Source organism: Rhizophagus irregularis, chromosome 30 (genome assembly GCF_026210795.1).
Source record: "Rhizophagus irregularis chromosome 30, complete sequence".
Lineage (NCBI taxonomy): Eukaryota > Fungi > Glomeromycota > Glomeromycetes > Glomerales > Glomeraceae > Rhizophagus > Rhizophagus irregularis.
The window spans coordinates 2,568,622-2,595,433 of record NC_089458.1 but is presented as its reverse complement, the minus strand read 5'-3'; the positions used below and the strand labels follow the sequence as shown (position 1 = coordinate 2,595,433).

Here is a 26,812-nt window from a genome sequence, read left to right as displayed (position 1 = left end):
GAAAAAAAATTTTTTTTTTTTTCCTCTAATTTCTGATTCACAAATGTTGAAGAATTTAAGATTCGTTCGTGTCCAAGCCAAACCCGTACGATTAAAAAAATTTTTTTTTATTAAAGAAACAAACAACTTCAAATTAATCATCATTTTTTTTTTAGATTTTTCGTTTACAAAATCGTTCATTCAGCATTGTTTCATCACATTGGGTAAGATAATTTATCTTATCACGTGAGCATCTCTTACTATATAATCTCAAAAAAAAAAAACATCACTAACTTTTCAAAACTGTAATGACTTCTCAGCAAAAGTATAGAATTGAACGAGATACATTTGGTGACATTGAAGTTCCTGCGGACCGTTATTGGGGTGCGCAAACTCAAAGGTAGGTCATTTATTTTATTCGAGAATTTTAAAATTCTTTTGTATTATATTATGCCATTTTGACTTTTGTTCAAGTCTTACTCGTTTATGTTAAACCTTTCAATGTTAATAGGTCACTCAAGAATTTCGATATCGGTGGTCCAACCGAACGTATGCCTGAACCTTTAATTAAGGCATTCGGTATAATAAAGCGAGCTGCCGCTACTGTAAATGCTACTTATGGTCTTGACCAAAAAATAGGTGAAGCTATCGTTAAGGCTGCGAACGAGGTATATCAATTATAACATTTATTCATCTTCAAAAAATCTTTCAAAAACTTCGTGTCTTTTTTTATGTAGGTAAGCAAGGGAGATCTCTTAGATCATTTTCCTTTGGTAGTATGGCAGACAGGTTCTGGAACACAAACAAACATGAATGCAAATGAGGTAATGATATAATGATTTTTATTGATTAGATTTTAATTTATCGATAATCTTAGTTCTCTGTGGTACAATTAGGTTATTGCAAATAGAGCTATTGAAATATTAGGTGGCCAACTTGGAAGTAAAAGTCCAGTTCATCCCAATGATCACGTGAATATGAGTCAGTCTTCAAACGATACGTGAGTATTTGGTACGTCGATATCATATATTAGATTACACGTGATATAATGTATTTTTTTATTTGTAAGTTTTCCTACAGCCATGCATGTGTCCGCAGCAATCGAAATCAACGAACGTCTACTACCGGGATTGACACAATTGCGTGACGCGATTGCAGAAAAATCCAAAGAATTCGCAAACATCATTAAAATCGGAAGAACTCACTTGCAAGTATGTTCCTTTTTTTAAAAAAAATAAATAGACGCATTTACCAATAATAACATCTTAATAAAAATGTTTTAGGATGCTACACCGCTTACTCTTGGCGACGAATTCTCTGGATACGTACAACAATTGACATTTGGTATTGAACGTATTAAAACAACATTACCAAGGTTATATTATTTGGCACAAGGTGGTACGGCTGTCGGAACTGTATGTAATTAACTCAATCATTTCAATTTTATTTTCGTCACGTGTGATAATAACAAAATTTATGTAGGGGTTGAATACTCGTAAAGGATTTGATGTTAATATCGCAAACGAAATCGCGAAGATAACCAATTTACCCTTTCAAACGGCGCCTAATAAAGTCAGCTTATAAACTTAATTCAAAGATTCATTATATATTTGTTTAACCAAGCTTATATTATATTAATAGTTTGAGGCTCTGGCATCTCATGACACTATAGTTGAGGTTAGTGGAGCTCTTAACACTGTTGCTGTTTCCTTAATGAAGATAGCCAATGACATACGTCTTCTTGGTAAGGTTATAAATATATATGTATAATATATTGTAACATGGAACATTCTGATAACTAATATATACTCACATGTTGTTTAGGTTCTGGACCTCGTTGTGGTTTTGGTGAACTTTCACTTCCCGAAAACGAGCCTGGTTCTTCAATCATGCCCGGGAAAGTTAATCCAACTCAATGTGAAGCCATGACAATGGTTGCTGCTCAAGTAATTGGTAATCACACCACCATATCTATATCCGGTTCAAATGGACATTTTGAAGTAATGATTAAATATTCTTGTGCCTCCTTTTTTAATAATATAGATTATTAATAAAATCTTGATATTTTATATTAGCTAAATGTTTTCAAACCCGTTTTAATTAAAAATCTTCTCCATTCAATTCGTATTTTGGGTGATGCGAGTGTATCATTTACAAATAATTGTGTTGTCGGAATCAAAGCTAATGAAGAAAGGGTTAATATCATTCTTTTTCTTTTATTCATAATATTAATAATTTTGGTGTTTAAAAGTATTAATTATTATTATTTTCATTATTATTTTAGATTAACAATATTATGCAACAAAGTCTTATGCTTGTGACTGCTTTAAATCCACATATTGGTAATTATCACAAAGTAATTTGAATGTAAATATTCGTAAGGGTATACAAATAATCAATACGATAATTTTATATAACAGGATATGATAAGGCTGCTGCAGTAGCAAAGAATGCATATAAAGAAAATTTGACGGTAAATTCTTGAACTGGAATTTTTTGATTGATAATTAAAAATTTTTAATAATATTTTTTTTAATTTAATTAATAGTTGAAAGAATCCGCTATTAAATTAGGGTTACTCACTTCAGAACAATTTGATGAATATGTTAAACCAGAAAAAATGCTTGGTAAGATATATTATCTTTAACTTTTACCAAGAAATATTTAACATTTAAATATATTTATATATTTTTATTTAGGTCCAAAATAATCTATTTATTAGTTGTGGCGCTATATAAATTTAAAATAAATCCGATTTCAAATATATTTATGTTGGTGGTTTGCCTTATTGATTCATCATTTCATTTTTCATTTATCATGTTTACTTCGTAAAATAAAACAAATATTATTAACGAAAGCGAATTGGAAAATACTAGTTAATTGCAACAAATCTTTATCATTCCCTTCCAATATTTGTGAAATTCATTTTTATAATATGCTGTTAATTAATACTTTTTTTACGTTTTTTACGCAATTATCAAATCATTGAGGTCGTACACTCCAAATTTAATAATTGTCCATTTTTCTTTGTATTATTTAATATTCTTTATAAACAAAATTAAACTTAGGCGGATTTGATTTGAACCGGAACTCACACACACTCTCTCTCTCGAGAATATCAATATTTACAATTATATTAATTATTTAATTATTTTTATAAAAAGCGTGATTTTTTATGTAACGAAATCATCACAAATTGTACAATCAATACTTCAATTACTATGACAAAAACAATTCCTAATTAATAAAAGACCGATTATTTTACAAAGAAAACTTGCATACGACACACTGAAGACATTAATCTGACGTATCAGATAAAACTTCTTTAGGAAATTTATACGATTGAATATTATACTGATTTGTGAAATATTTAACTGGATTCATCGTACCAGATGCTGCCGTCGGCATAATGGTATCATTCGCAGTAGTACTAGTAGCTTGTACAACGCTATTCAAATTTTCATTGTCAACACTTAACTTTGTCGATGTGTTTTTAGGTTTTCTTCTCAAGTTCCTGTTGCTACCTGGTGGCCTCTAAATTATAATTTGGTTCCGTATAAGTATAAAAAAGCTTTTCATCTTACAAGGTCAGCTAGATAAATTAAGTACTTATTGCTTACTTTTGAGTAATGGTAAACACCATTAACGAAACATTGTTCTTCTTCAGGGTTGATCATCCAAAGAGATCTCGTTGCACCTTCATTAGGAACTCTTATAAAAGCCGAATATAATGATAGATTATGGCGTATAGAATTCTATATTTTTGATTTGCAAAAGCTATTAAAATTTAGAGTAATCTCGAAATCTTAATACAATAGCTAATAAACTTTCTTACCTTCCAACCAATATCATTCATCCTGTAATAAGGATAGGTTTTCGATATCCAGGAATATATCTCAGCTAGTGCAAGTTTTTTCTCTGGTGATGTCATTATGGCTTGTCCTATCATAGAAGCATAGGAATAACCTGGCCGTTGATGTTTTTCTTGTATATCATTCATTTGCGTGTTTGTTTCTGCATCGTCTTCTTGATTTAGGTACGGGTGATAGGGTATAATTGTCCCTGGTAAGATTGGTGCGGGTTTTGATCTGTATCCTGAAACATTTGCAGGTTTTGTTTTTGGTAACTTAATCTTTACTGGGTTAATTGGTGCAGGACTTTGAAATGGATTTGGTACGGGAACTGGTGCTTGCAATTGCGTTGGCATATTGACCGTTGTAGGTATTTGCATAGAAATTGCGGCTGGATTTAAAATTGTATCATCAATCTTTTTAAAGAATTTCATTAATAATTAACGTAATATTAATATAATCAATGGAATATGCAAGATTAAAATAGTCACCTTTTGATTTCTGTAACTATCTTCCTTAAATTTTAGTACATCCTCCATTGTTAACCCACTTTTAATGAACATATCATAAAGAAGCTGATCTGGGAGCATATTTTTCGTGTTTAAATCATGATGATTCTCCTTATCTGCTTGATTTTGTTCATTATGAGCTTTTTGTTTGGTTTTCCCGTTCTTTTTATTTTGCATCCTTTGATCTTTAGATGATTGTAACAATTCATTTTCTTCTTTTGAAGTTTGTAATGTCACCAAACTTTCTGCTGCTAAGCTTTCTTTGACACTATGCTGTTGCTTTTCGGCGAGTTTCTTTATTATTCGATATTCAGAATCAAGAATGTCAATTTTATTTGTATGATCAAAATTATTTGCTAAGATTTTTCCTTCCGTTTCGTTCCTATTTTGCATAACATTCTTGTTTATAACATTCTTGTTTTCTTCATCGATTGAAATAGGAAATAGAGATGAAATATAATCCTGTAAAAAAAAGGGGGTTCGTTAATTCTATAAATTACAACGAATGAAAAAAAAAAACGCGTCAACGATAGTCACATGACTATTCTTATTTACGCGTTTCACGTCATTATATTCATTATATTAATCAGTTACCTTTGATTTATCCGTAAAATTACTTTCGTCTAAAAACCATGTTTGAAGTTCATTTTCTAAACATGAAAATCGATTCTCGGAAAATGGATTTGTTGTAACAGGTAAAGTATTATGATTAAAATGAAGTGAATAAGGAATTGTATAAATTTTTTTTGATAAATTATTTCCTCTATTTCCGGTACCATTATTATATATTTCATCCATTGTAACAGTTGACTCTAATATATATTGTTATATATTATATACTTAGTAATAATAAAAGTGAAAATTAAAAGCATTTAAGGTATTTACCACTTCCAAACTTAAAAATGTTTTCTTCGTTAGACCGAAAATCTTGAGGTAAGTCTTGGGAAGACCAATGAAAGGTTTGCAGTGGTGTCTGTTGCGAATAAGTACGCGATTCCCTGTAGCTTTTATCTCGTTTATTGAACTTTTCTGTTATATCATCTTGTAAAATACGGTTCTCTGAATTAAATGACCTTTGTCTCAAGTGAAGTCGACCATTTAATACTTCTTCCATAGTGGGAGCTTTTGATAGATCTATTGCTTGCGCGTGGTGTTGCATATTGTTTTACCAGTAAATAGTTATAGAGTTCTTTGAGTTCTTTTAGTTCTTTGGATAACTTTTTTTTTTAAAAAAAAAAAAAAAAAGACGCGACAATTTTATTTATATAAAGAGCCACCGAGTCACTTGATTGCCTATCAACATTGCATACGTTACATTAACGCGGAACGCGAATTTGATACTTTAATTTCATCTCAGTAAAGTTGCCTGAATTACACTTTTTATAGTATAAGTCCGATGATTATTCATTGGTTAACTTTACAATATATTTAATATCAAAAAAAAAATTTACATACAAAAAAATCATCCAAAAAAAAGAATAAAAAATTTGACGAAGTCAAAATAGAGTAAATGGAAATATAAAAAATTTTTTTGTACATTTGATTTGACTTCGAAATGATCGCAGAACTAACTACATACATCTACAATATTTAAACAATTCTGATAAATAATAATAAATAATATAATAAAATTGTCAATAACAATAGTAATAATAAAATATAAATGCATAAAAGGCTATTATTATATGTAAAATGAAAAAAAACACCTATCTACAACTAGAAAATTTTTTGTTACACATTTACAATTGGACCAAATTTTTTTTTTTGAAAAATTGGTATAAATAATAAAAATAAATATAAGAAGTTATTGATCTAAATAATGTTATTAACTTTTTTTTTTTGAATTTTTGTTATGCTACAATTTTAGTTCTCCCAAGATCTTTGAGCACATGTTTTTGTATTGCCATGGATCACCAGCAACTCTGCGAAATTGTAATCCATGTACTCCAAGTAATAATGGGACTTTAACAATAAATATCTCAAATCTTACAACTAAATCTGTAACGTTGGCAGTTGCAGTTGAAGAGGGAATACTACCGCTGCTATGACTATCAGACTGGCTATTTCCAAACCCCCCATTTGGAGGTGATAATGAAAGTCGAACTTCACCATCTGCAGAGAAATGAAGGTCCTGACCTTGTGCATAACTATCCTTATATGAAGTTGAAGATGACGATGACGCCGCTGAATTTCCCGAGGAATGACTTCCTCTACGTTCATGTCGATTAAAATAAGTATGATGATGATTTGTAACTCCTGAATATTGATCATTTTTTCCTCCTTGATTAGTAACTATAGATTTTAGATCAATACTTGGTATATGTACACATTCAAATCCTCCTCTGCCTTCTCGCCATTTAACCCCGATGCGATCAAGTACCCTTATTATATCTTGACGTATACTTGATGGAGGTTTTGTTGAAGTTGTTGCTACACTAAACAATCCTTTAAGATATACTGGTCTAATCCAAGAGTCTGCTGTGCCACCAGGTAAAGGTGAATGTGGTGAAGAGGAAGGTGGGAAATTAAAGTCATTTGGGCTTTGTGAATTTTGGTTGGGAACTTGATTAATCGAAGAACTACGTTGATGAATTACTCGATTTGTAGCATTAGAACTTGGAGGAAAGTTAGATCTATCTTGTTGTGAAGATGGGTCATTTAATTGTGGTAAAGCGCCTACAGGAACTTTAGTACCAGGAGACTTTGGAGGGTTTCCAGCGTTATTATGAACCAATCTATTGCTACCAACCGAACTTCTTTGACGATGACGTTTATAATCCGCTTCAGAAACAGTAGTTGCCCTAGCTAACATATTGGAAATCTTGCTAGATAGATGACTACCAGAACTATCTCTCTTAGGACCACTTGGAGTTGAGCCATGACGTCGATGTAAATGCTCAGGTTGACCTTTTGGAGAAGTAGAACCGATTGAATTTGGTGAGATAGGAGGTGACATTGAATCTCGTGGTAGCCCCACTATTGCTAAACTCAAGCGTCTTATTAGTCCACCGCTTGAACTGGTATTACTATTTGTTGTTTGTTCGCTGCTCTTCCTACCATAATTCAACTCCCCACTAATTTCATCCGTAGTTTCCTCAGGAATTTCTCCCTCGTCCACTACTGGTGGAACTGTAACCATATTTAGTAGATCACCTTCACCACTTGTTCTTGCACGAGGTCTAGTTCCAGAAGGAACTGTTGCACGTCTAACAACTGGTGGTGAGGTTGCATTTGTTCCAGGTGGTACTGATCCGCGCATGTTAACATCAAAACCAGTATCGCTTGGATGTGAAGGATCAGGTACTGGAACATGAGGAATATGCATACTATTCGTTTCAACAAGCGATGATGAAGAACCAAATTTGGGGATTCCACCTTGTTGTATTAAACGATCTCTTTCCATTTTCTCTTTGACAAGATAATAAATTGATATTAATGGATGAACTGCTTGAGAAGGATCAGCCGTTATAGCTTTATCCTCATGGATTGAACCACTCGAGCCTGATAATTTTTTACGATAATATTCAAAACTTCCACTTTTTTTCCTATGATCTAATGAACCACCAAGTTGATGATGATAATATTGAGCTTTTATTGAATTTTGATAAGAGTCGCTCTTAATTATATTTTCAAGACGTAATTTAATTTCTTGCTCAATACCAAACTCAAAACCAGTCATGCCATGTATCACTTCAGGATCTAATGGAAGGGAAAGTGGAGAACGTGGTGGTAGGTAATTTTCCGGTGGACCATCATAGTTTTTATTCATCCAAGGATGACTCATTACCTCAGCAAGAGTAGCTCGATGCATTGGATTGGTAACAAGCATACGTGAAAGGAGGTGTTTACAATCTTGATAAAAATGCAACATCAATATAGGCACACTTAATAAAAAAAAAAATAATAATAATTTAATGCATGTAAAAGCACTTACCGCTACTCAACCATCCAGGGTATTCGACAACACCTCTCTTAATTTTAGCATGTAAAGCAGGCATACTTTGATCATCGAAAGGGACTTTTCCACATACAAGTACATAAAGAACAATTCCAAAACTCCATACGTCCACCTCCGGCCCAGTATATAATTTTGCATTTAATAATTCAGGGGCTGCGAAATATAGTGAACCGCAGAACGTGGAAAGATGAGATCGTGGTGAATATAAATTCGATAAACCAAAATCAATTATCTTAATGGAGCCGGATTTAGATATTAGGATATTTTCTATTTTCAAATCTATAATCAAAAAAAAAAAATGAATATTTGAGACAACGATATAAATTGTAATAATTTAGATACAAACCTCGATGCACAATGGAATTTCTGTGACAGTAATCTGTATAGATTTATAATGAATCAAAAAAAGCGAATGTATCGATATTATGAAAAATGTTGAAATAAAAACTTGCATAATTATTTTTCAATAAAATTTAAAGCCATACACAAAAATTAATATGTATCAAATTTTTTTGAAATTAATATAGTCGTTATAGACTATGGTTTCAAAGACTCACCTAAAGCGCTAGCTATTTGTCTAGCAAATTTTCTTGCATGCTTCTCTTTTAATTTTCCATGACTGATAATGTAATCTAACATTTGTCCACCATTTACGTATTCAAAAAACATATAATAATGGTGTGGTAGTACCATAACCTCCCTAAGCTGTACTATATAAGGATGATGTAACAAAAGCATTATTGATGCCTCGCGAATAGTGCGAGTTTCTTTGTTATCATCTTTTGAAGAAGAGTCTTTATCAGATGGATGTGAACGTGGAATTATTTTTACAGCCAACTATAATTAATTAAATTAAAAAATTAAAATGTTGATAAAAAAAATTCTTCTAAAAATCATTTCGCTTATCATGTAATATTAATTATTGTTTAATTTATTTTTTTTTTTTAGTCAATTCAACTTTTATAATTAAATTTACCTTTTCTCCAGTTAGTGAATGAACAGCTAACTTTACTTTTCCCATACTACCAGCACCTAAAGTTTTTGTCAAAGTATAATTACCCAAAACCTTTTTTGGTTTAACTTTTATATGACTACTAGTATCTGATACAGTTGTGTTATTTGAAATTGTTTCGCCATTCGGATCTGAAGTAGTAATGACAGGAGGGGAATAATTTGAAGCTTGCTGACGCTGTCGAGGAACTTCTCGAGATGCGGTTTTTTCAGGCTTTTTTCTTACGGATTCTTTATGTTGAATATCTTCGTCTGGTGGGGAATACACTGGTAGTTCCGAAGGTACGGGCGAATCACGTAATATTGTTGGACCGTTATTTTCCACTTGAAGCAAATTATTATCGTATCCATGCATTAAGGTATCATTATCGAGATTTTCACTAGCGGGATGAAAATGGTCGTTCTCGTCCTCTGACGAATAATGAGAATTGCTACCGTCAAAGCTACCAGCAGACTCGTCCGATGCTCCATTTTTAGTATATTCATTTTCAATTGGTGTTGGAGGTAATTCTTTTTCTAGTGGATCTTTATAATAATATTTATAGTCTATTTGCGTAGAAGCAACTCCAGGTGTTGCTGTTGTTGGTTGTGTTGTTGGCATGTGTTTTCTCAAAAAGAAAAAAAATAATAAAATGAAGAGTAATAAAACTAAAAAAAAAATAATTATAAATACTTATAAAAATTGGAAGATATTCTGGGTTTTTTTTTTGCTCAGAGCTTCATCGTGAGATACAACAACTTTGTATATACGAAAAAGTATAGAATTATGTTTCACAGTATGAAAATAAACTAAGTCACAAAATCTAAGCCATGGAGCCATGGGGACCAATTTGGAGTGTGACAAATTTGGGAGGTATTTCACAAGACGTTGTAATTGTTATGTATAAAAAATATTAATAAAAAACCTACTCATCGCGCCGTGCGGTACATAAAAATTGATAAATCAAATTTTGAGCGATTTTGATATATGAAGTTACACCGTAAAATAACATTTATTCATTTAATCATCATTTATACATGAAAAAATTATCAAAAATTGAGAAATTAATTTCATTCTTATTGAGCGAAAATGAATAAAAAATCTTTACTCGGTTAATTTGATGATTGGCCATTTATGGTACAGCCGATCAAAAAATTCAAAGAAAAATCATATTTTTTGTGATGTAATTGAGAACGCATGTAGGGAATGTAGGCATGCAGGGCAGTAAAATCTAAAAATAATTTGTTCCAATACGAAATCAGTGAAAGTGCATACATATCGAATCAGATGTTCACAAATAATTTTTCACATTGCTGAGCACTACATCAAAACCTTTCTAATTATATTTTTTTTTGGCTGTAAAATTAAACAATAAAATTTTTATCAAACTAAAATGGATATTCTTATATATCTTTTTTAAATATTAAATATTAATATATCTCCGATAGTGATATTTCTTTGGAATGCTAGCTAATTTAATTTTTTCATTATATTCAAGAATTTATCATGTGCAAATAATGATTTCAGCTATTTCACCTAAATATGTGTATATCAAATATGAATTTTGGGTATTTTGAAATATTACATAATCTATATTTATTGTACTTTTTTTCCTGAAATGGAGTTTTTTAATAATACCGGATTAGTCCAATTTTCCGATTTACTATTAATAATTTTCTATTTTTGGTTTGCTATTAATAAAAAATTGTTTTTGCCAAGTAAATAATCGGCTTTTTTCTCATATAATTGCTAAAGGTTGGGCTTTTTTTCAATTATTTTAGATTCTTTACTTTTTTATTTTCAACATTATCTAGATTTATTAGTATTTGAATATTAAATCAATAGATTTTATTAGCTATATTTTTTTTAATAACTAAAATACTATAATAAATTTAGTTATATATATATTATTATATATATGTATATATTTAAACAATATATATAATGTGATTTTTTGTGAATTATACATTATTTTTTCAAATTATTACTTTTTGAATATATGATTTATTAATTAGAAATTTCTATATAAAGAATTAAAAAAAAAATTAATTTTTTGTAATTTTCTACTGTGAATGCTTATAAATGTTTAATAAAGCAGCATTATTAATCCTTACATTTTAATCTAAATAATATAATTCAAATCAATTGCATTGCTTATTAGTGTCATTTATTGTTTTTTTACATTACCATTCAAAAATTGTAACAGGTTAGTCTGCATTACTGCACTAATAAAATAAATTAAATATATAATAATATTTTTAGCATTAAAAATAAAGTATAGAAATATTTAATATTCTAAATAAAAATATTTTATTTTTCACTTTTATAATCCTTTCCTTATTAATGTTTTTACCATATTATTTATTAATTAAAATTGGTAAAATAAGAGTGAAAAAACTCATGTAATCAAACATGAAGTTTTTAAGTAAAACTTTTAGTATTTCTAATCACGTTTCTTTAATAGCTTTATTCTACCATTCACAAAAATCAAAAAATATTTTTTTATTTATAATGATTTAAAAAAGATTTCATAAAAATTGGCATATACTGGGTTCTGTTTACATGATTATCTGCGATTTATTGTATTTTATGTAATAATAGTCTTGGCAAAGCGAAGCAAAGAATAATATATGCACTATGAAAAAATTTAATACAAAGTTGGGTTTCTGTACTCACGTGGTCATCCCTGACGGTTTCCTAGTGTGTATGTAATATTATTGTCACGCGCATTACTAAAATTTTAGATCAGGTAGATGTATTAGTTCCGAATGAAATAATTATACTTGCGATTACATAATACAAATACACAATTTGTCACATAAGCTAACTTAATATATAATTAATTCTACTCATTTTTCAACAGATGATGTAATGTTTCTTCGACTTCCTAGTGGCTAGTGATCAAACAATTTCACTACTCATGAAGGATGAATAACGATCCTTTCCTTCTTCACCCGCCCATAAATATTGACTTTCTCATTTGAAACTAGATGTCAAACGTCAAAGACAATATTATTACTTGTGTAAATTCTCAATGACATCCTAATATCTTTGATATTTACATAATCATCAATGGACTCGATATAATCCATCACCACCATGATGAATCTTGTTGTCATCAATTTTTGCGCCATTCCATTTTGGCCGCACAATTTGATTTCCGCTTATTGCTTTTCAAAGTAGCTTACGTGAATGATCTGAGTGAACACTGAAGATATTTCAGAGGTTCTGTAAAGATTTGTAAAACTTCTCTAGTTCATTAACTGACGGTAATTTATTGAAATAGCCCCAGCATTTCTCATGAATTGACCAATCTCAAACTTATGGAAAGACTAATGTAGACATACTTCCTCCAAGGCATCTTTTGATGTTTTTTTTGAATTCTCATGTCCTAAATGTTACTAGATATACTTCATTAGTAGAAATGAGAGGTAAGGAGTCCATCAGCAGGTTCATAAGTAGTTTTCAACATGAGGAGGTACGGTCAGTTGCACCACTTGAAATTTTTTTCGGAGCATAAATTTGGCTTAAGGTCAGCCGCTTGAGTAGTTAAATTTTCAGTTTCATTTTAATTACGATAAGAAGATACACTTTTGTAATGAGTAATGACAATTGCATCCGAAACTACATCTTTAGTTTTGTATAATGTTGAAAGACCTTTATTTCTTCACCAAATAATTTACGAAATTTCTGCCATTTTTACAAATAAAATTCGAGAATCTAGATACTGATCTTTATTCTCTTTATTCATAATAAAAATTTCGTTGCGGTAGTTTTCAGAAACAGATTGATATGATCTCACCTGGTGAACGTCAAACTCTTGTCTAAATTTTGATTTATCATAAAGTATTAATAGTTAGTGGTCTCTCCATAGTTTGAGTTTGTTAGCAAAAACGTTCTTTTTTTTTTACTCTCTAAAATGCTTTCGTGGCGCAGCAATTTTCAAGAAACTCCATTGTATGCATATAGTTCCTATAATTTTCGGTAAATGAATAACTCGCTCATGACAATTGCGATTTTTGAATGAATGTTAATTATATGTACCGATGCGTAATACCACAATTTAAAGAAAATTGATATAAATTATATTTATTTAATATTAAATTCATTAATACACAGCGTACAGATTGGACTTCACTTATCAGTTATTGTATTTGATGTTTTTAGGTAATGTAATGATTATACGGGAAAAAGCCATGTTAGGTTGCATCATTGAATCTTCTATAGAAAAGATCGTGCTAAGCCATTTATAATATCTTTTGATCCAAAGATTGAATTTTGACTCATTAGATTTGTCTCATTAAAACGATTCAAATGATGGTAAATTCTATATTATAAAATTTATGCAGTAAGTGGTTTCATATTTTTGAAAAATTCAGCTCTTTATTGTGATTATAAAGCAGGATCATATGCTATTTATATTATATTAACATGTGATGACTATCCACATTAATATTAGCTGATTGATCGCCACCTGTATAAAAAAATTAAATCCCGAAGACAAAGACAAAAAAATCGCGTCTGAACCACAGACAGTATCACACAGCCGAATTTTAAATTATTTAGGTGTATATCATCATTATATCTTTTTTAAATTTTAACTTATAATGCGTTTTTTATAATTTAATTCATAACCACGGAAGAAATAGGTTTTTGATCATTATCACATTAAAATTACGTAACGTTTATATCTTACAACTAATTTTTATTTTTAATCATAAAGAAACTATGGCAATTCTGACAGACGAACTCATTTTAACCAAATCGAGTGCAAAATCTGTTGTTGAAGTTCGAAACTTGAATTTATGGGTATTCAAAACATGGTTTTTTTTTTGCTTTTTTCTTGGTTTGACATCTTTATGATGTTCAACTCTCTGTTTTTATTTCTTAGGGTTGCGAACTAGACGACATTGGAACATTGAAAAATTGTAGTAGCTTAGAAACACTAAGTTTGAGGTAAAGTAATAATAATAATAAAAATTATATTTTAACTTATCCAAATTAACTTTTTTTCATTTATGTTTATTGTAGTGTAAATAATCTCACTTCTCTGGAACAACTTTCCGAATGTGAGTCAGCTTTATAATTTCTAATAGTATGCTGGTTAATTGTTATCAAAAAATTTTCAACTTTTGGCCTTATTCATATTTCGTTGGAATTACTTTTAATTTTAATAAGGCAAAGGATTAAAAGGTATATATAATATACCAACATATAATTTAAATTTATTTGTGTAAATATTTTTAATAATAATATATTTAATTATTTTAACAACAGAACTTTATCTGCGAAAGAATTTTATTAATGATGTTGAACAAGTGAAACATCTTACTACTTTAAGAAATTTAGAAGTACTTTGGTTATGTGATAATCCATGTGCCGATGATGAAACGAAATATCGAAGCATAGTACTAAGATATTTACCTTGGTTAAAAAAATTGGATCATCATGGTAGATAGATAAACTTTTAAGAGTTTTATATATTAAAAAAAAAAAATTTTATAACTAAACGCAATTTTATCATAAATTAGATGTTACAGATGAAGAAGTCCTCGCTTCAATGAGTAGCGTAAGTTTGAATTTTTATTAGGTCTTTTGTTATTATTGTATCGCAGATTTTTTTTATTTCAAATTATTTTAATTATTATAGTTACCATCTACGATGCCTCCTAAAATTCGTAACCGGTTGACTTCAAGTAAAAGTTCATCTAATGAAGGATTGAATGAAAACGAGTTTTCAAAAAAAAACGGAAATATTGATAGTGATAATGATTTCACATCGACATCTTCAGATAATATAGGCACAAATTTATTCAAAAGTTCATCCTGGACACCTAAAACAAATTATGATCTTGATTCGTTTTATAAATCGCCTAAACCTATTAGAGTAAATCCAAATGGGATTTTATCTTTTCAAGGAAATGGTCAAAATAGTCCTCGTGCACGATCACCTGCTATAAATTCAAATCGACCACCATCACGACCGCCATCACGACCACCATCACGACCACCATCACGACCACCATCACGAACACCACCACCTTCACAAGAAGGTGGTATTAAGTTAGTAAAATCAAAATCTAATAATGGAAGTTCTAAGACAAATGGAATTGGTAATCTCCAACCTAAGTCACCGGGAAAGGCAACGTCAGCTCCTTTAAGTAGGGCACCATCTCGAACTCCTCCTCCAAAATTGAGTAATATTAGTGAGGATATCAATATTAAAGGTGATCCACGGCAGGTTGGTTACAAATTTTTTTTTTTTTAAAAAAAAATTATTATTTATTATTTATATATTTATAGCATTCAAATGTACTTACCGCCGTTCTCGCTTTGATGGATGAACTTGAAGAAAAAGATTTGCATGTGGTGCAAAGAAAACTACAATTGGTTATGTTAAATCGACAAGGAAAACCGGGAAAAAAATGAAAAAATGAAATAATTTAATATTATTAAATAATTCAATACTTTTTAATCATTAATCTGATTTATAAATATATATAATATTAATTAGATTTAAACTTATTATTATACATTAATTATCATTATTATATTTTATTATTTAATAGCTAATAATTTTATTCTGGACTAATAGGACTAATAATTTATAGAATAATGAGATTTTGAATCATAAGATATAGAATATAAATATATTTCTACATTTATTATCTAATATTGTTATTTGTATTTAACTCTAATAAATAATTTAAATAATACAAACTCTATATATAAATCAACTTATCATTTAATTTATAACATTCATTTGGAAATTTGTATCATCTATTTTGAAAAACAGGAAAAGGAGATGAAATATAAATAATTTCCTTAACAATAAAAAAAAAAGCATAGAAATAGTAAATATACAAATTTATAAAGATTACTATACATCATATACATCAAAAAAATTTCACATATATACCAACCAAGTTTTCCCGTTATATTTATTTCTAATTTGAAAAAAAAGATACATCACAAAAGAAAAAAAAAATCATAACCAAAAAAAGAAGTATTCCCAAACGCTACGCCCGATTTCCCGCTTTGTTCAAAATCAATAAAAAAAGAGATGTGTATTTAAAAAATGTAATTATGTAATTTTTTTCTAAAAATTTGAATCAGTTGGGGTTATTTTAGATTGAATCAAGAAAACATTAGGAACTCCGATTTCGGGCTATAAAAAATTAATATTTAAATAATAATTATTATTCAAAACCACAATTTTTTTTCAATATTTTTTTAATTACTTACTTGGTCATCTAAACTTTGAGCCAATGCATTCAATACAACAGCCTCATCATCAACATCATTTTCATCATAATCATATTCTGTTTCCTCTTCAGTTTGAAAAGAATCTGACATTTCTACATCATCTCGAGATCCTCCAAATTGTGATATTTCGCTAACATTATTATTAACATGTTGAATATGAAGTTGTGAAGAATTTTGCTGCTTACGTGCAGATTGTTTATCTTTGCCTTTCTTTCGCTTACCCATCCTACATCGATAAAATCCGCATTTCTCTGACCAGCCACTTCTACAAATCCAACAAAATCTATATCCACAATGCAAGCAATCAACTTTATTACATCCATCATCACGATTGATCAATATTGAACAATTCGGACAAGATTTTGAATTTGCAAGTTTCCATTTAGTATTTTCAAGAGCATCCGTAATGTCATTTTTATCATTACATAGTAAAGATTGATTTGTGATAAATAAATGAGGATTTGCCACCTTATGACGCATGTACTGAATACATGTCATTCCTGTATGATGAGTAGGGTCCCCACATTGAAGACAAATGTCCTTTTTACATTTAGAACTAAAGAAATTTTACACCGAAATGTAAAATTAAAAATAAATTCTTGAAATAAGATATATAAAAAAACTTATGATTACCAATTGGATTGTGGAAAATTAGAAATGTGCATAAATTGCAATTCTCTCCATGCTTCTGGCCGAACTTCCAATGCAACAAATTTTGAGGAAATTTCTGCTGCAGCCTTTACCATATCAGCATGCGTTTTTAATTTATGATGTGAAGAATTTTTTAAAGGACGTTTTTTGTTTAAGTTAAATCTAATTTATTTAAATAAATTGTTAATTATCAGATGCTTATTCAATTAATCTATCTAATATTCTGAAAAATTATACCTCAAGCCAAGAATTTTTCCCATTTTCTCAGTAATATGTTCATACATTTCCATGATTTCAATGGTGGTATTCTCTTCAGAAATGTAAACTAAATAATCAGCTTCAAATTTAGTAATAAAATTATCGGTATCAGATTGATTGTCCGTATTAGATCCCTTAATATTTCCATAGGTCTCCAAAAATTTGCGAAGATGATTGGAAATATCTTTAAAATATCTAAAAAAGAAAAAAAAAATTTTTTTTTTTTTTTTTTAAGTATACTTAAAATAATTATGCCACCAAATTATTTTAGTAAACCTACTTTTCTTTTTCCTCAGAACAAACTTGAAATACTTGAGCAGCAAAGACTTCTTCACCGCATCCAGAACAACAACGAGAGAAAGAGCGGTATGGTTTATTGTACATATTATATAAGTCAATTGTATTTTGATCCACATACTATAAAAAATAGTTGTATTAAAAAAAATTTTTATTTTATTTATTTTATTTTATTTTTTTTTTTTACCTTGCTCCATTCAGATTGGGGTACAACTTCATGACATACAGGACATTTTATTTTTGTTATGCTGAGGCCCCAAGAATTATGAACAACTTCTTTAACATATCTAAATTATTCAAATATGTGAGGGATTAATGAATTTTTTTATTAATATTTATGTTTTCTTTAATTTTAATAATTTACCTTTGAAAACAATCTCTGCAGAATTGGTCTCGACAAACTTCCAAACAAAAATCCAATTGGGCATCAAAACATATTGAGCATCTTTGCAACCAATACTCTATATCTTGAATGGAATCCCCGTTATCTCCCCTCTGAGAAGAGGGAGGGGAAGAAGAACCGGAACTGCTTGCGGACGACAGGTTGAAGAGTGTTGAAGAACGAGATTTATTTGAGGTTAAACTGTTACTTATAGCAGCTGTTTTGGAAGCAAAAAATTGTAAAGAACGAACAAATATTGCGGGTACAATCTGAAATAGAAAGGATAAAAACATCGCAATTAGTCAAAACCGCAGTACATGCGTTATCCCTATTTTATTATCGTCAAATTCTCTCATAATCATATGTTTAATGCGCGTCATTATATTTAGAAACTTACCAAAGTTGGGGAGAAAATATAAAGAAGAGGAAGAGTATAGGCAAGTAATAAATTTGTTATGGAGTATTGTTTAAGATTTGTATATATTGGAGAGAAATAATATATATAGTAATTGGATGACAAATTTTGATTCCCTAAAACTAATAATCGAAAAGGGAGGGAATTATATAAAGTGTGATAAAAGGAGGATGCTAAAAGATCCCAATGGTTATTATTAACCGATTCAAAAGACGGTTGCGAATTGGAATTAAATAAATTTAAAGGCTTCATTTGAACTATTTATACGAATTTCTTATTTGTAACTAAATTGCGTAACTAATAGAATCGTAATATTAAAAAAGCGCAGCGAGATATATTAATAGGTTATAATAACAAAATATGTTAACGTCAATATCACTGATATCATTTAGAACAAGTAAAAATCAGCCAAGTATCATTCATTAAATAATAAAATGGGTTTATTGTGTATAAAAACGGAATCAGAGCTCCGTGTCAGGGAGCAAAAAATTTTTTTTTTTCAAAAAAAAATTATTCATATAAATTATGTAATTAACGTAAAATTAAGCAAAATTTTTCGTTAATGGGAGAGAAAAAAAGGATCCTTGGTTAATTTATCTTTTTGAAAAAAAAGTTCGGAGGAAAGAAAACTTATTGCACGCACGATACCCCAATTTTGTATCATGTTGAATGAAAATCTAATTGACGTCACAAATTCCATATTTACTTATTAGAGATTTACGATCCTAGTTTAAGCAAATAAGCGTAGGCATTTGCTAATATTCAGATGTAAAAACTCCTTTTTTTGCCGTAGATTCGGACAATCTCTTCATTATCTACTAATCTACGTTAAACCAAATTCCCACACAGCCTCTGTTTGTAAATATGACAATATGGTATGATATGTTGCCGATATTGGGCAAATTGTAAATAACATGTGATTCGCCAACTTCTCAAGCAAGATTCCGTACATGTCAACCTTTTCTGATGTTGGTTTATTAACCAATCAAAATCACACATTTCGATTATCCAATTATCCAATCTGTTTCGTTAGATAATCAATTTACAAAAATGGGAGGTATTAATTAATATTCCATGATGATTCATTTTAAGTAATATTAATTAATGCCCGATTTCTTGTGTTCTAAAAAATACGGATTATTAGTTATCCCCAAGATCAGTACTTTTTTGACACCGATTACGTGACAAATGTAAAGTATTATTTATGTAAGTGAAATCTTATTTGTCATATTTATCTAATGCATTTGTAAGAACTAAAAGATTACTTCTTTCTTTTGATTCATAATAACCTTTAATAACCTGATTAAATTCGCGATTCAAAAATTACATGCCCCCTGCTGAGCTAATAGCCTAATACTGTATTATAAAAATAATTTTGTTAAAGCTTAAACTTATTAATTTCCTTATTTTAGCTTTATTAAATTATATAAATTGTAAATATTTTTTCGCTTCGGATAATTAGTCGGCTTAATCTTTGATCGTAATATAATAAATGTAATTTTAATTAACATAATATATTTCCTTAGTTTTACTAAATTATAGCAGTTGTCTTCTATAAAATGTATTATTTAAATCAACCATACAGAAATGGGTAAAAAAAGGATTTAATTAGTATTGTTAATTACCACAAATATTGTAAAAAGAAAATAAATTATTTATATACTGAAATATGAACTTTATAAATCAACTAATTCTGTAAATTTTATTTAAACAATATATATATAATTAATGATTATAATTTGCATATAATAGCAATTTAGTATTTAATTATAACCAAAATTTTATATTAAAAATGTCAATTTTTGAATAAAATTAAAATATCTAATTTAATCATATAAATCAGATTAGGATTTAAATAAAAAAATTACTCTGTATTGTATCTTAATAAGTATTAAAGATAGAAAACAAAACCATTATCATTAGATTCCTCTTATTGAGATGAATTCAATGGTATAAATCTATTGAATTTGGATTATTAGTTAGCTAAAAAGCAGGGGTATGTAGTTTAAAATTTTCTGAAAAATACCCCTAAAATAAGCAATTTTTTGAATATTTTTTATTTGAAAGTATTTTTGTATAACTAGGAGCTATAATACTAGATGGTAATATTAGTAATCTTGAGTTAGATGTACTAAGTAAATTTATATATAATTTACTTTTATATAACTAATTTCAAATATATATATATATATATTATATATATTATATTATACTGAAATTAGTATGTAATTATTTATATAATAACATTGTATTTTGACTTTTAGCTCTAAGAAGTGGTTATTCAAACATAACCTACCTTATGTTCTTACTACCTATGCAGATAGATGGAAGGCTGATAGTGCACATATGGTATGATAAATGTGTGGTAGTCAATGATATTATTTAGTTGCATATACTCATAATTATATTATATACGCTGCAGAAAAAAAAATAGAATAACTATTGTGTGATTACTGTATAGTAACAATAAATTTTGCGGCATTTATTATTTATTTCACATGGCAAAATTTCATATAATAATACACTTATATTTTATAAAATATAAAAAATCAAAATTAATTTAGATATTTTTAAAAAAGTAGTCGCATAAACCCACGTGAAGTCGTGAACTAATTGCATTACCCTATTACATAATAATATCACGTTATTATATAAATAGAATGGATCTCAGTTTTTTTTTTTCTTTCTTCTAATGCTTTCTTAATATGAGGTACATACTTACGTATTCAATAACCTACCTAATTGTGGTAAATACTATTCATTCCTTACTCAAGGGTAAGTGATTTTTATGTTAATTTCACGTGATTTACAGTTTGATTTCGATATTCAATAACGATAAAATTTTATGAGAGAATATATAAAAATCGGTATAATTTTGTTATAATGATATTTTAAAGATTTTCATATGGATCCTGACATATCGTTATATTGGAGTTTGGCTGTAATCCCAATTGATTCACGAGTCTTCTCGCTTTATTTAACGAAAAGTTATTCGTCATTTATTGGGTATAATAAAAATCGTTGGTTCTTGAACCAAAGTATTATACAGTATATATGTATAAAATAAGTAGACTTTGGTCCCGTTACCAACAAACATATATAATTTTTTTCAATCTTATATAGAATTAACTAATTCTTTCTCTTTTAATTTTCAGATAATATATTGATTTATTAAATAAAAAATAAAATTATAATTTATTTGTTATATGAAAATATTTTTTTGACTTAAATAAAAGTTTGCAAATTTGTTATGATTTGTTATTTAATCTACCAATTCTTCATCATCATCGTCATCATTGATCACCTTGGGAAGAGCTACACACGTACACGTCCTTTTAAAGTAATCGGCATCACTATCAATTTTGTCTAAAATTATTTGAGCTGCCATCTTCCTTGCTGAACGAACATTATTTGATTTCGCGTGCGATACGGCGTCATCGTGAATAAAGATAGTACAACCTTGAGAGTCTGGTGATTCCTGTGCTTCGGGCCCTTCAGTTGTATGGTTTCTATTATTTTATAAATTTAACAATTAGTAAAAATAAAAAGAAAACTGATTGAAAAAAAAATATCATACCTCAATAACAACATAGTACATCCTCCTTTTTGAAAGTATTCTGTTAGTCTTTTCACTGGATGGACCTTTAATGTATCAGGAGTGACGTGCTCATTTAAAACAGGTGCAATCCACTTATCAAATACTCTTTGTGGTACATCCGGATCAAACTCTGAATCCACAAAAACAGCTCCCAACATACTTTCAACAACATCACTCATAACTTTAGGAACGTCCAAATCACTCCAATATTCTCCAACAGTTTCACCTTTATCTCGCATATCATCTAAAATTTTTACGAAAGCAGTGATTCCCGACATCAACTTTGGCGAAAAGTGAATAATGTGTTTTTGAAGACCGATTCGTTCACAAATTGCTCCAAGAATTTGATTGTTAACAGATGCATCCTTAAGATCTGTTATTAATCCTGGTTTACCATCGGGGTATTTTTCAAATAAATATTTAACAGTCAGAAAATCCAATACTGCATCTCCTAAAAATTCAAGACGTTGATAACATGATGTTACCGAATTAGGTAAACTAGCATGTGTTAATGCTTCTGCGATCAGTATCTTATTTTTGAATGTGTATCCACATATTTCTTCAATTTTTTCAATATTCAGTGCCTTGAGTGCTTTTTGTTTAACACGTGGAGGATTTTTATTATTTTTATGAAAATGATCCCATTCTGTAATGTCATCGAATGGAACTTCCAATGCGATAGCAGCTTTAAGAGCAGCATCTAATTTTCCACTCAAAAAAGCAGCACCTAGCATTGCCTCTACAACATCAGCAAGAGTCTTATCAGCTAAACCATGAGTTTTTTCTTGTTCCACCGTGTCGGGTCCATCTAGTGCGGTGATCATACCAGCTGGTCTCCAAGCTCTACGATTGAATGGAAGTGATGTTATATATTCATAGAGATGCAACTTCTTTGCACTTCTATATAGCTGCTTGTTGCAAATAATTCTTATACGTTGACAATGGAGTTGACCTTCATGTTTATCAGGAAACATGACATATAACCTTATCGTTACGACAAATTTTAAGAATGAATCGCCCAACGTCTCGAGACGTTCATAATCCATCTCCATATTGGCAGACGGTGTTGTCGTTGCCGCTAATAATAATTGATCAGTTATAGGTAAATCAAGTTTTAATCGTAATTCTAATATTAATAGTTGAGAATTGATTCTAGTGAGTATAGCAGGTATCATAAGGGCAGACCTAAAAACGGAAGCCCGTATTGTATATTGTTTACAAAATTCTGGAATTACAAATGTTGCCGTTCGACCCTTTTGAGTTGGAAGTGCTCCAGGAACAGGTTGTAGAAAGTTCATAACCTTTGAAATTTTACGAACTTGAAATATCGGCTGATCTGGATAAATTGTATCCAAGTCAAATGTTTTTTTATAATATTCCGCAAAATTTTTACAACCTTTTTCACGTATTGCCATTCCTTCTGGAATTGGAGACATTGGATTTAAGTCATGTCGTATAGATTGAACAAAATAACGCCGTAAATTGTCTGAATAATCGATTATCACAGCATCCATCATGTCGTCAGATATGTTACTCACGTCAACAGGTATATGTTTTTCGTTAACAGCCTTTTCTATATCTTCCCAATCAATGAAATTAGGAGTATGTTCATTGATAGGTGTATTTTTGACAAGCGGCACTACGAGATATGGGAAATTTTCAAATTCACATATAAACTCTTTGTTGACTATAGAAGTGAATATGCGTAAAGTAAATTTAAAAATCAACTGCATCCTTTCAAGATCGATTTTAATTGGTGTTGAATAAGGAAGCACATTAAGTGTTTTAGGAACTCCATGAAAATATAAGTAACTTGCTGGAATCTCCGGAAACTGTTTACGTGTTAATAAACACATTGTACGGTATGGATTACCATCATATTTTTCATCATCTAGATCTAATTTAAAAATAGTGAAATATAGTTCTTCTGGAATCTTGGGTTGATCTTCTTCAATAACCCATAAATCAGGAGATTTAAGACGATACTCTCTTTTGGATTTTTTCGCTCCTTCGACCAACCCATGTTCATCAATGGTCAGTTTCGGCATTTCATGATCTTCTTCAATCCATTCTATCTCTGGCAACAGATGGTTATCTAATGCCTTTTTCTCATGTAATTGTAGACAAGTCTTAAATGCGGCAGCTTTTTTTGATTTGCTTCTACTGCTACAAACTTCACTAACAATTTCACGAACGGGTGCATTATTTGGTAAAGTAAGATGACAAGTAAATCCACCATGTTCTTTTATAAATTTATAATCAGGTTGAAATGTCTGACAATAAGCATCTTTAGGAAGTTTTGAGCAGTAATAACTAACAAGTGAAACGGCTGATTCATAACTCAATAATGCACCTGTTTCAGGAATGATAAAATATTGTCCTTCTTCATCATCCGAATCATCCGAATCATCTATATTATCATTCATTTGTAATTTACGATCCTCAGGGAGCATTTGGCACCATTCCTTCATATCATCCTCAGCTTTTTTCATTTCTCCAAGTATGCCTTGTTCTTTGAGATTATCCTTTTCTATCATCACAATATATTTTGAATCTTTACGACGAGCTCTTCCTCGAGATTGAATATAGGCTCTCAGTGTATTGAAAAAATCAAATCTAAAAAATTAAAATAAATTTAAACGTTATAATTACTAATAATAAACCAGATAATTATTATTTTTATACTTACCTAATAACGACATTGCATGGTTGGATATCTAATCCTTCTTCTGCTACATTAGTAGCAATCAGTAAATTGATCTTTCCATCACGGAAAGCTCTTATGGTTCTGTTCTGATCTTTAAATTTCATTTGTATATCTCCTTCTTCACTAGTACCATGTCCAACTAATACGTCTGATTTTATAAATTCTAAACCACTTATCTCTCCTAACAAATAATTTAAAACATTAGCTGTATGACGTCGCTCAACAAATACTATTCCACAAAAGTTATCAGCTTGATCCTTAAAACAATCTAAGATTTGTAATAATTTTATTACTTTAGGTGATAACATACTGGGGTCACACCTAGGTTTTTGAAAAACCCATTTATCAATAATAGTTGTTACTTTTTGCATTAAAACTTTTTCTTCTTTTAATAAAGCTTCTAATAATTCCATGTCAAATTGCTCCGGATCTAATTTCCCTTCAAATTTAGAATTTAATTCTTCTAATATATATTTCCAAACCCGATCAGAACACCAAGGACCTAAAATTTGAAGAGCTTGAGAAGCGCACCCGAACGCTCTTTGAAATTTTTCTGCACCAAGGCATTCTTTCCAAAGAATTTTATAAAGTTCAGTTTCCGGATAATCTGGTGGATGCTCATATCTTATAGCTATCTCATCAGGCCGATTGACAAATCTACGGAGCTCATCTGTATCACTGGCCGTGAATACTTTAGCGTTTAGGTTACGTTCAAGGTGGCTATTTATAATAATAGTAAATGAAGTTAATCAGTATAGCAATAAAAGAAATGTATCTATTAGATAAAAAACTGTGATACCTAGCAGAATGAATGGCACTTCGGGTATTAACGGGGGATGCTGTCATACCAAAAATTTTTGGTCTATTTTCTTCAGGACATCGATCATAAAATTCTCTCATTATCAAATTATACGGATGTTTTTTTGAAGTATGATGACACTCATCAAAAACTAATAGATTAACCTTGATATTTAATAATCAAAATTTATAATACATACATACATATATATATACATACATACACTTTTCTTTTAATTACTTTAACATGATTAATTTTGATATCAAATCATTAATGGAATTAGAATATTTACCTGTGATAAGGAAATGAATCCATGACGAAGAATATTTAAAAAAATCTGTGCAGTCATGACTAGAACATCATATTCTATAAAAGTTTTTTTCCATTGTTTTTCACTCCATAAATCGACACCCATTTCTCCACAAAAACGCATGACTTTTATATCGCAATTTGCTTTGATCACGTCAGATTGCTGAAAAACAAGCGGTACGAGATTAACTAGGAAAAATGTGAGTTTCTCCTAAAAAATAAGGTTAATTAAAATTAATATTCTCTTAAATAAAAAATTGGAAGATCCGTTCTATGTTGAAATCAATAATACCTCTCGTCTAATCATTCTTAACTCTCTCTCTTTTGCTACCATTTCTTTTATCAACATCACGGCAATGAAAGTTTTTCCACTTCCAGTATCCAGAACCGCTATTACGTTGTCATTTAACGCCCTCTCGTACAGTTCAGTTTGATATTTACGGGCAGTTAATGCTTGGACAACCTCTGGAGTTGGAACAACGACTTCGTTTAATGTTCCATTCTTGTTATCATCATCTGAACCAACTTCGAAAAGTTCGTTAATTCTTAACTCAGTTGGTTTGGCAGTCATTGTTAATAACACTTTTTAAAAACAAACTTTAATAAATCTCTCTTAAAATTCTTCTTTTATTGTCTTTTTTTTTTAGCAAAAAATGATGAAATAATGATAATAATGAGCAATTATAACCCTAATATTTGAGAGAATGATTTGTTAAAGAGATGAATTGAAAAAAAATCAACTGTAATTTATAGTTATTCAGACCAATGTTTACATTTTTGGAAAACAATTACAGATTTTGTGATTATCATTCAAATTGGAACAATTGCATGCATCCGTGGCA

The 26,812-nt window shown here is 29.6% G+C and overlaps 6 protein-coding genes across 6 annotated transcripts; 2 read left to right on the top strand and 4 right to left on the bottom strand.

Moving 5' to 3' along the window:
* Nucleotides 1-43: 43 nt before the first annotated feature.
* OCT59_021989 (uncharacterized protein) lies at nucleotides 44-2,868 on the top strand (the record flags this gene model as incomplete). Its single annotated transcript, XM_025313993.2, has 16 exons — nucleotides 44-85; nucleotides 156-203; nucleotides 300-379; nucleotides 491-647; nucleotides 717-803; nucleotides 876-979; nucleotides 1,049-1,190; nucleotides 1,263-1,394; nucleotides 1,462-1,551; nucleotides 1,621-1,723; nucleotides 1,804-1,979; nucleotides 2,055-2,174; nucleotides 2,264-2,321; nucleotides 2,400-2,452; nucleotides 2,528-2,606; nucleotides 2,679-2,868. The coding sequence occupies 16 exons, from the start codon at nucleotides 44-46 to the stop codon at nucleotides 2,687-2,689; spliced, it is 1,482 nt and encodes a 493-aa protein (XP_025186073.1). The 3' UTR covers nucleotides 2,690-2,868.
* Nucleotides 2,869-3,121: 253 nt separating this feature from the next.
* Nucleotides 3,122-5,568, bottom strand: OCT59_021988 (uncharacterized protein). The gene is made up of 6 exons (XM_025313992.2): nucleotides 5,225-5,568; nucleotides 4,934-5,151; nucleotides 4,322-4,801; nucleotides 3,815-4,246; nucleotides 3,600-3,734; nucleotides 3,122-3,513 (listed from the first exon to the last, which is right to left on the bottom strand). The coding sequence occupies exons 1-6, from the start codon at nucleotides 5,496-5,498 to the stop codon at nucleotides 3,277-3,279; spliced, it is 1,776 nt and encodes a 591-aa protein (XP_025186072.2). The 5' UTR covers nucleotides 5,499-5,568; the 3' UTR covers nucleotides 3,122-3,276.
* A 113-nt stretch (nucleotides 5,569-5,681) lies between these two features.
* On the bottom strand, nucleotides 5,682-9,909 carry OCT59_021987 (uncharacterized protein; the record flags this gene model as incomplete). The annotated part of the gene is made up of 5 exons (XM_025313991.2): nucleotides 5,682-8,191; nucleotides 8,274-8,576; nucleotides 8,644-8,676; nucleotides 8,855-9,134; nucleotides 9,274-9,909. The coding sequence occupies 5 exons, from the start codon at nucleotides 9,907-9,909 to the stop codon at nucleotides 6,195-6,197; spliced, it is 3,249 nt and encodes a 1,082-aa protein (XP_025186070.1). The 3' UTR covers nucleotides 5,682-6,194.
* A 3,971-nt stretch (nucleotides 9,910-13,880) lies between these two features.
* On the top strand, nucleotides 13,881-16,019 carry OCT59_021986 (uncharacterized protein). The gene is made up of 9 exons (XM_066146882.1): nucleotides 13,881-13,937; nucleotides 14,012-14,097; nucleotides 14,180-14,244; nucleotides 14,320-14,357; nucleotides 14,467-14,481; nucleotides 14,566-14,739; nucleotides 14,820-14,857; nucleotides 14,939-15,529; nucleotides 15,592-16,019. The coding sequence occupies exons 2-9, from the start codon at nucleotides 14,017-14,019 to the stop codon at nucleotides 15,715-15,717; spliced, it is 1,128 nt and encodes a 375-aa protein (XP_066005981.1). The 5' UTR covers nucleotides 13,881-13,937; nucleotides 14,012-14,016; the 3' UTR covers nucleotides 15,718-16,019.
* Nucleotides 16,020-16,387: 368 nt separating this feature from the next.
* Nucleotides 16,388-18,809, bottom strand: OCT59_021985 (uncharacterized protein; the record flags this gene model as incomplete). The annotated part of the gene is made up of 8 exons (XM_025313989.2): nucleotides 16,388-16,456; nucleotides 16,534-17,110; nucleotides 17,188-17,367; nucleotides 17,443-17,658; nucleotides 17,744-17,880; nucleotides 17,948-18,047; nucleotides 18,125-18,411; nucleotides 18,540-18,809. The coding sequence occupies 8 exons, from the start codon at nucleotides 18,807-18,809 to the stop codon at nucleotides 16,388-16,390; spliced, it is 1,836 nt and encodes a 611-aa protein (XP_025186068.1).
* Nucleotides 18,810-21,819: 3,010 nt separating this feature from the next.
* OCT59_021984 (uncharacterized protein) lies at nucleotides 21,820-26,684 on the bottom strand (the record flags this gene model as incomplete). The annotated part of the gene is made up of 6 exons (XM_025313988.2): nucleotides 26,263-26,684; nucleotides 25,954-26,181; nucleotides 25,662-25,825; nucleotides 24,845-25,582; nucleotides 22,135-24,771; nucleotides 21,820-22,066 (listed from the first exon to the last, which is right to left on the bottom strand). Exons 1-6 carry the CDS (start codon nucleotides 26,539-26,541, stop codon nucleotides 21,820-21,822), a joined length of 4,293 nt encoding a protein of 1,430 aa, XP_025186067.1. The 5' UTR covers nucleotides 26,542-26,684.
* Nucleotides 26,685-26,812: the final 128 nt, after the last annotated feature.

Bases quoted from the DNA above. Each gene is read 5' to 3' on its own strand.
- OCT59_021988 (XM_025313992.2), bottom strand. From the start codon at position 5,498: ATGCAACACCACGCGCAAGCAATAGATCTATCAAAAGCTCCCACTATG. The intron at 4,247-4,321 runs GTGACTATTTTA...TTCTTTAAAAAG, and splicing joins ATAGTTACAGAAATCAAAAG to ATTGATGATACAATTTTAAA. The intron at 3,735-3,814 runs GTAAGAAAGTTT...TCAAAAATATAG, and splicing joins TGAATGATATTGGTTGGAAG to AATTCTATACGCCATAATCT.
- OCT59_021986 (XM_066146882.1), top strand. From the start codon at position 14,017: ATGGCAATTCTGACAGACGAACTCATTTTAACCAAATCGAGTGCAAAA. The intron at 14,245-14,319 runs GTAAAGTAATAA...TGTTTATTGTAG, and splicing joins TTAGAAACACTAAGTTTGAG to TGTAAATAATCTCACTTCTC. The intron at 15,530-15,591 runs GTTGGTTACAAA...ATATATTTATAG, and splicing joins TTAAAGGTGATCCACGGCAG to CATTCAAATGTACTTACCGC.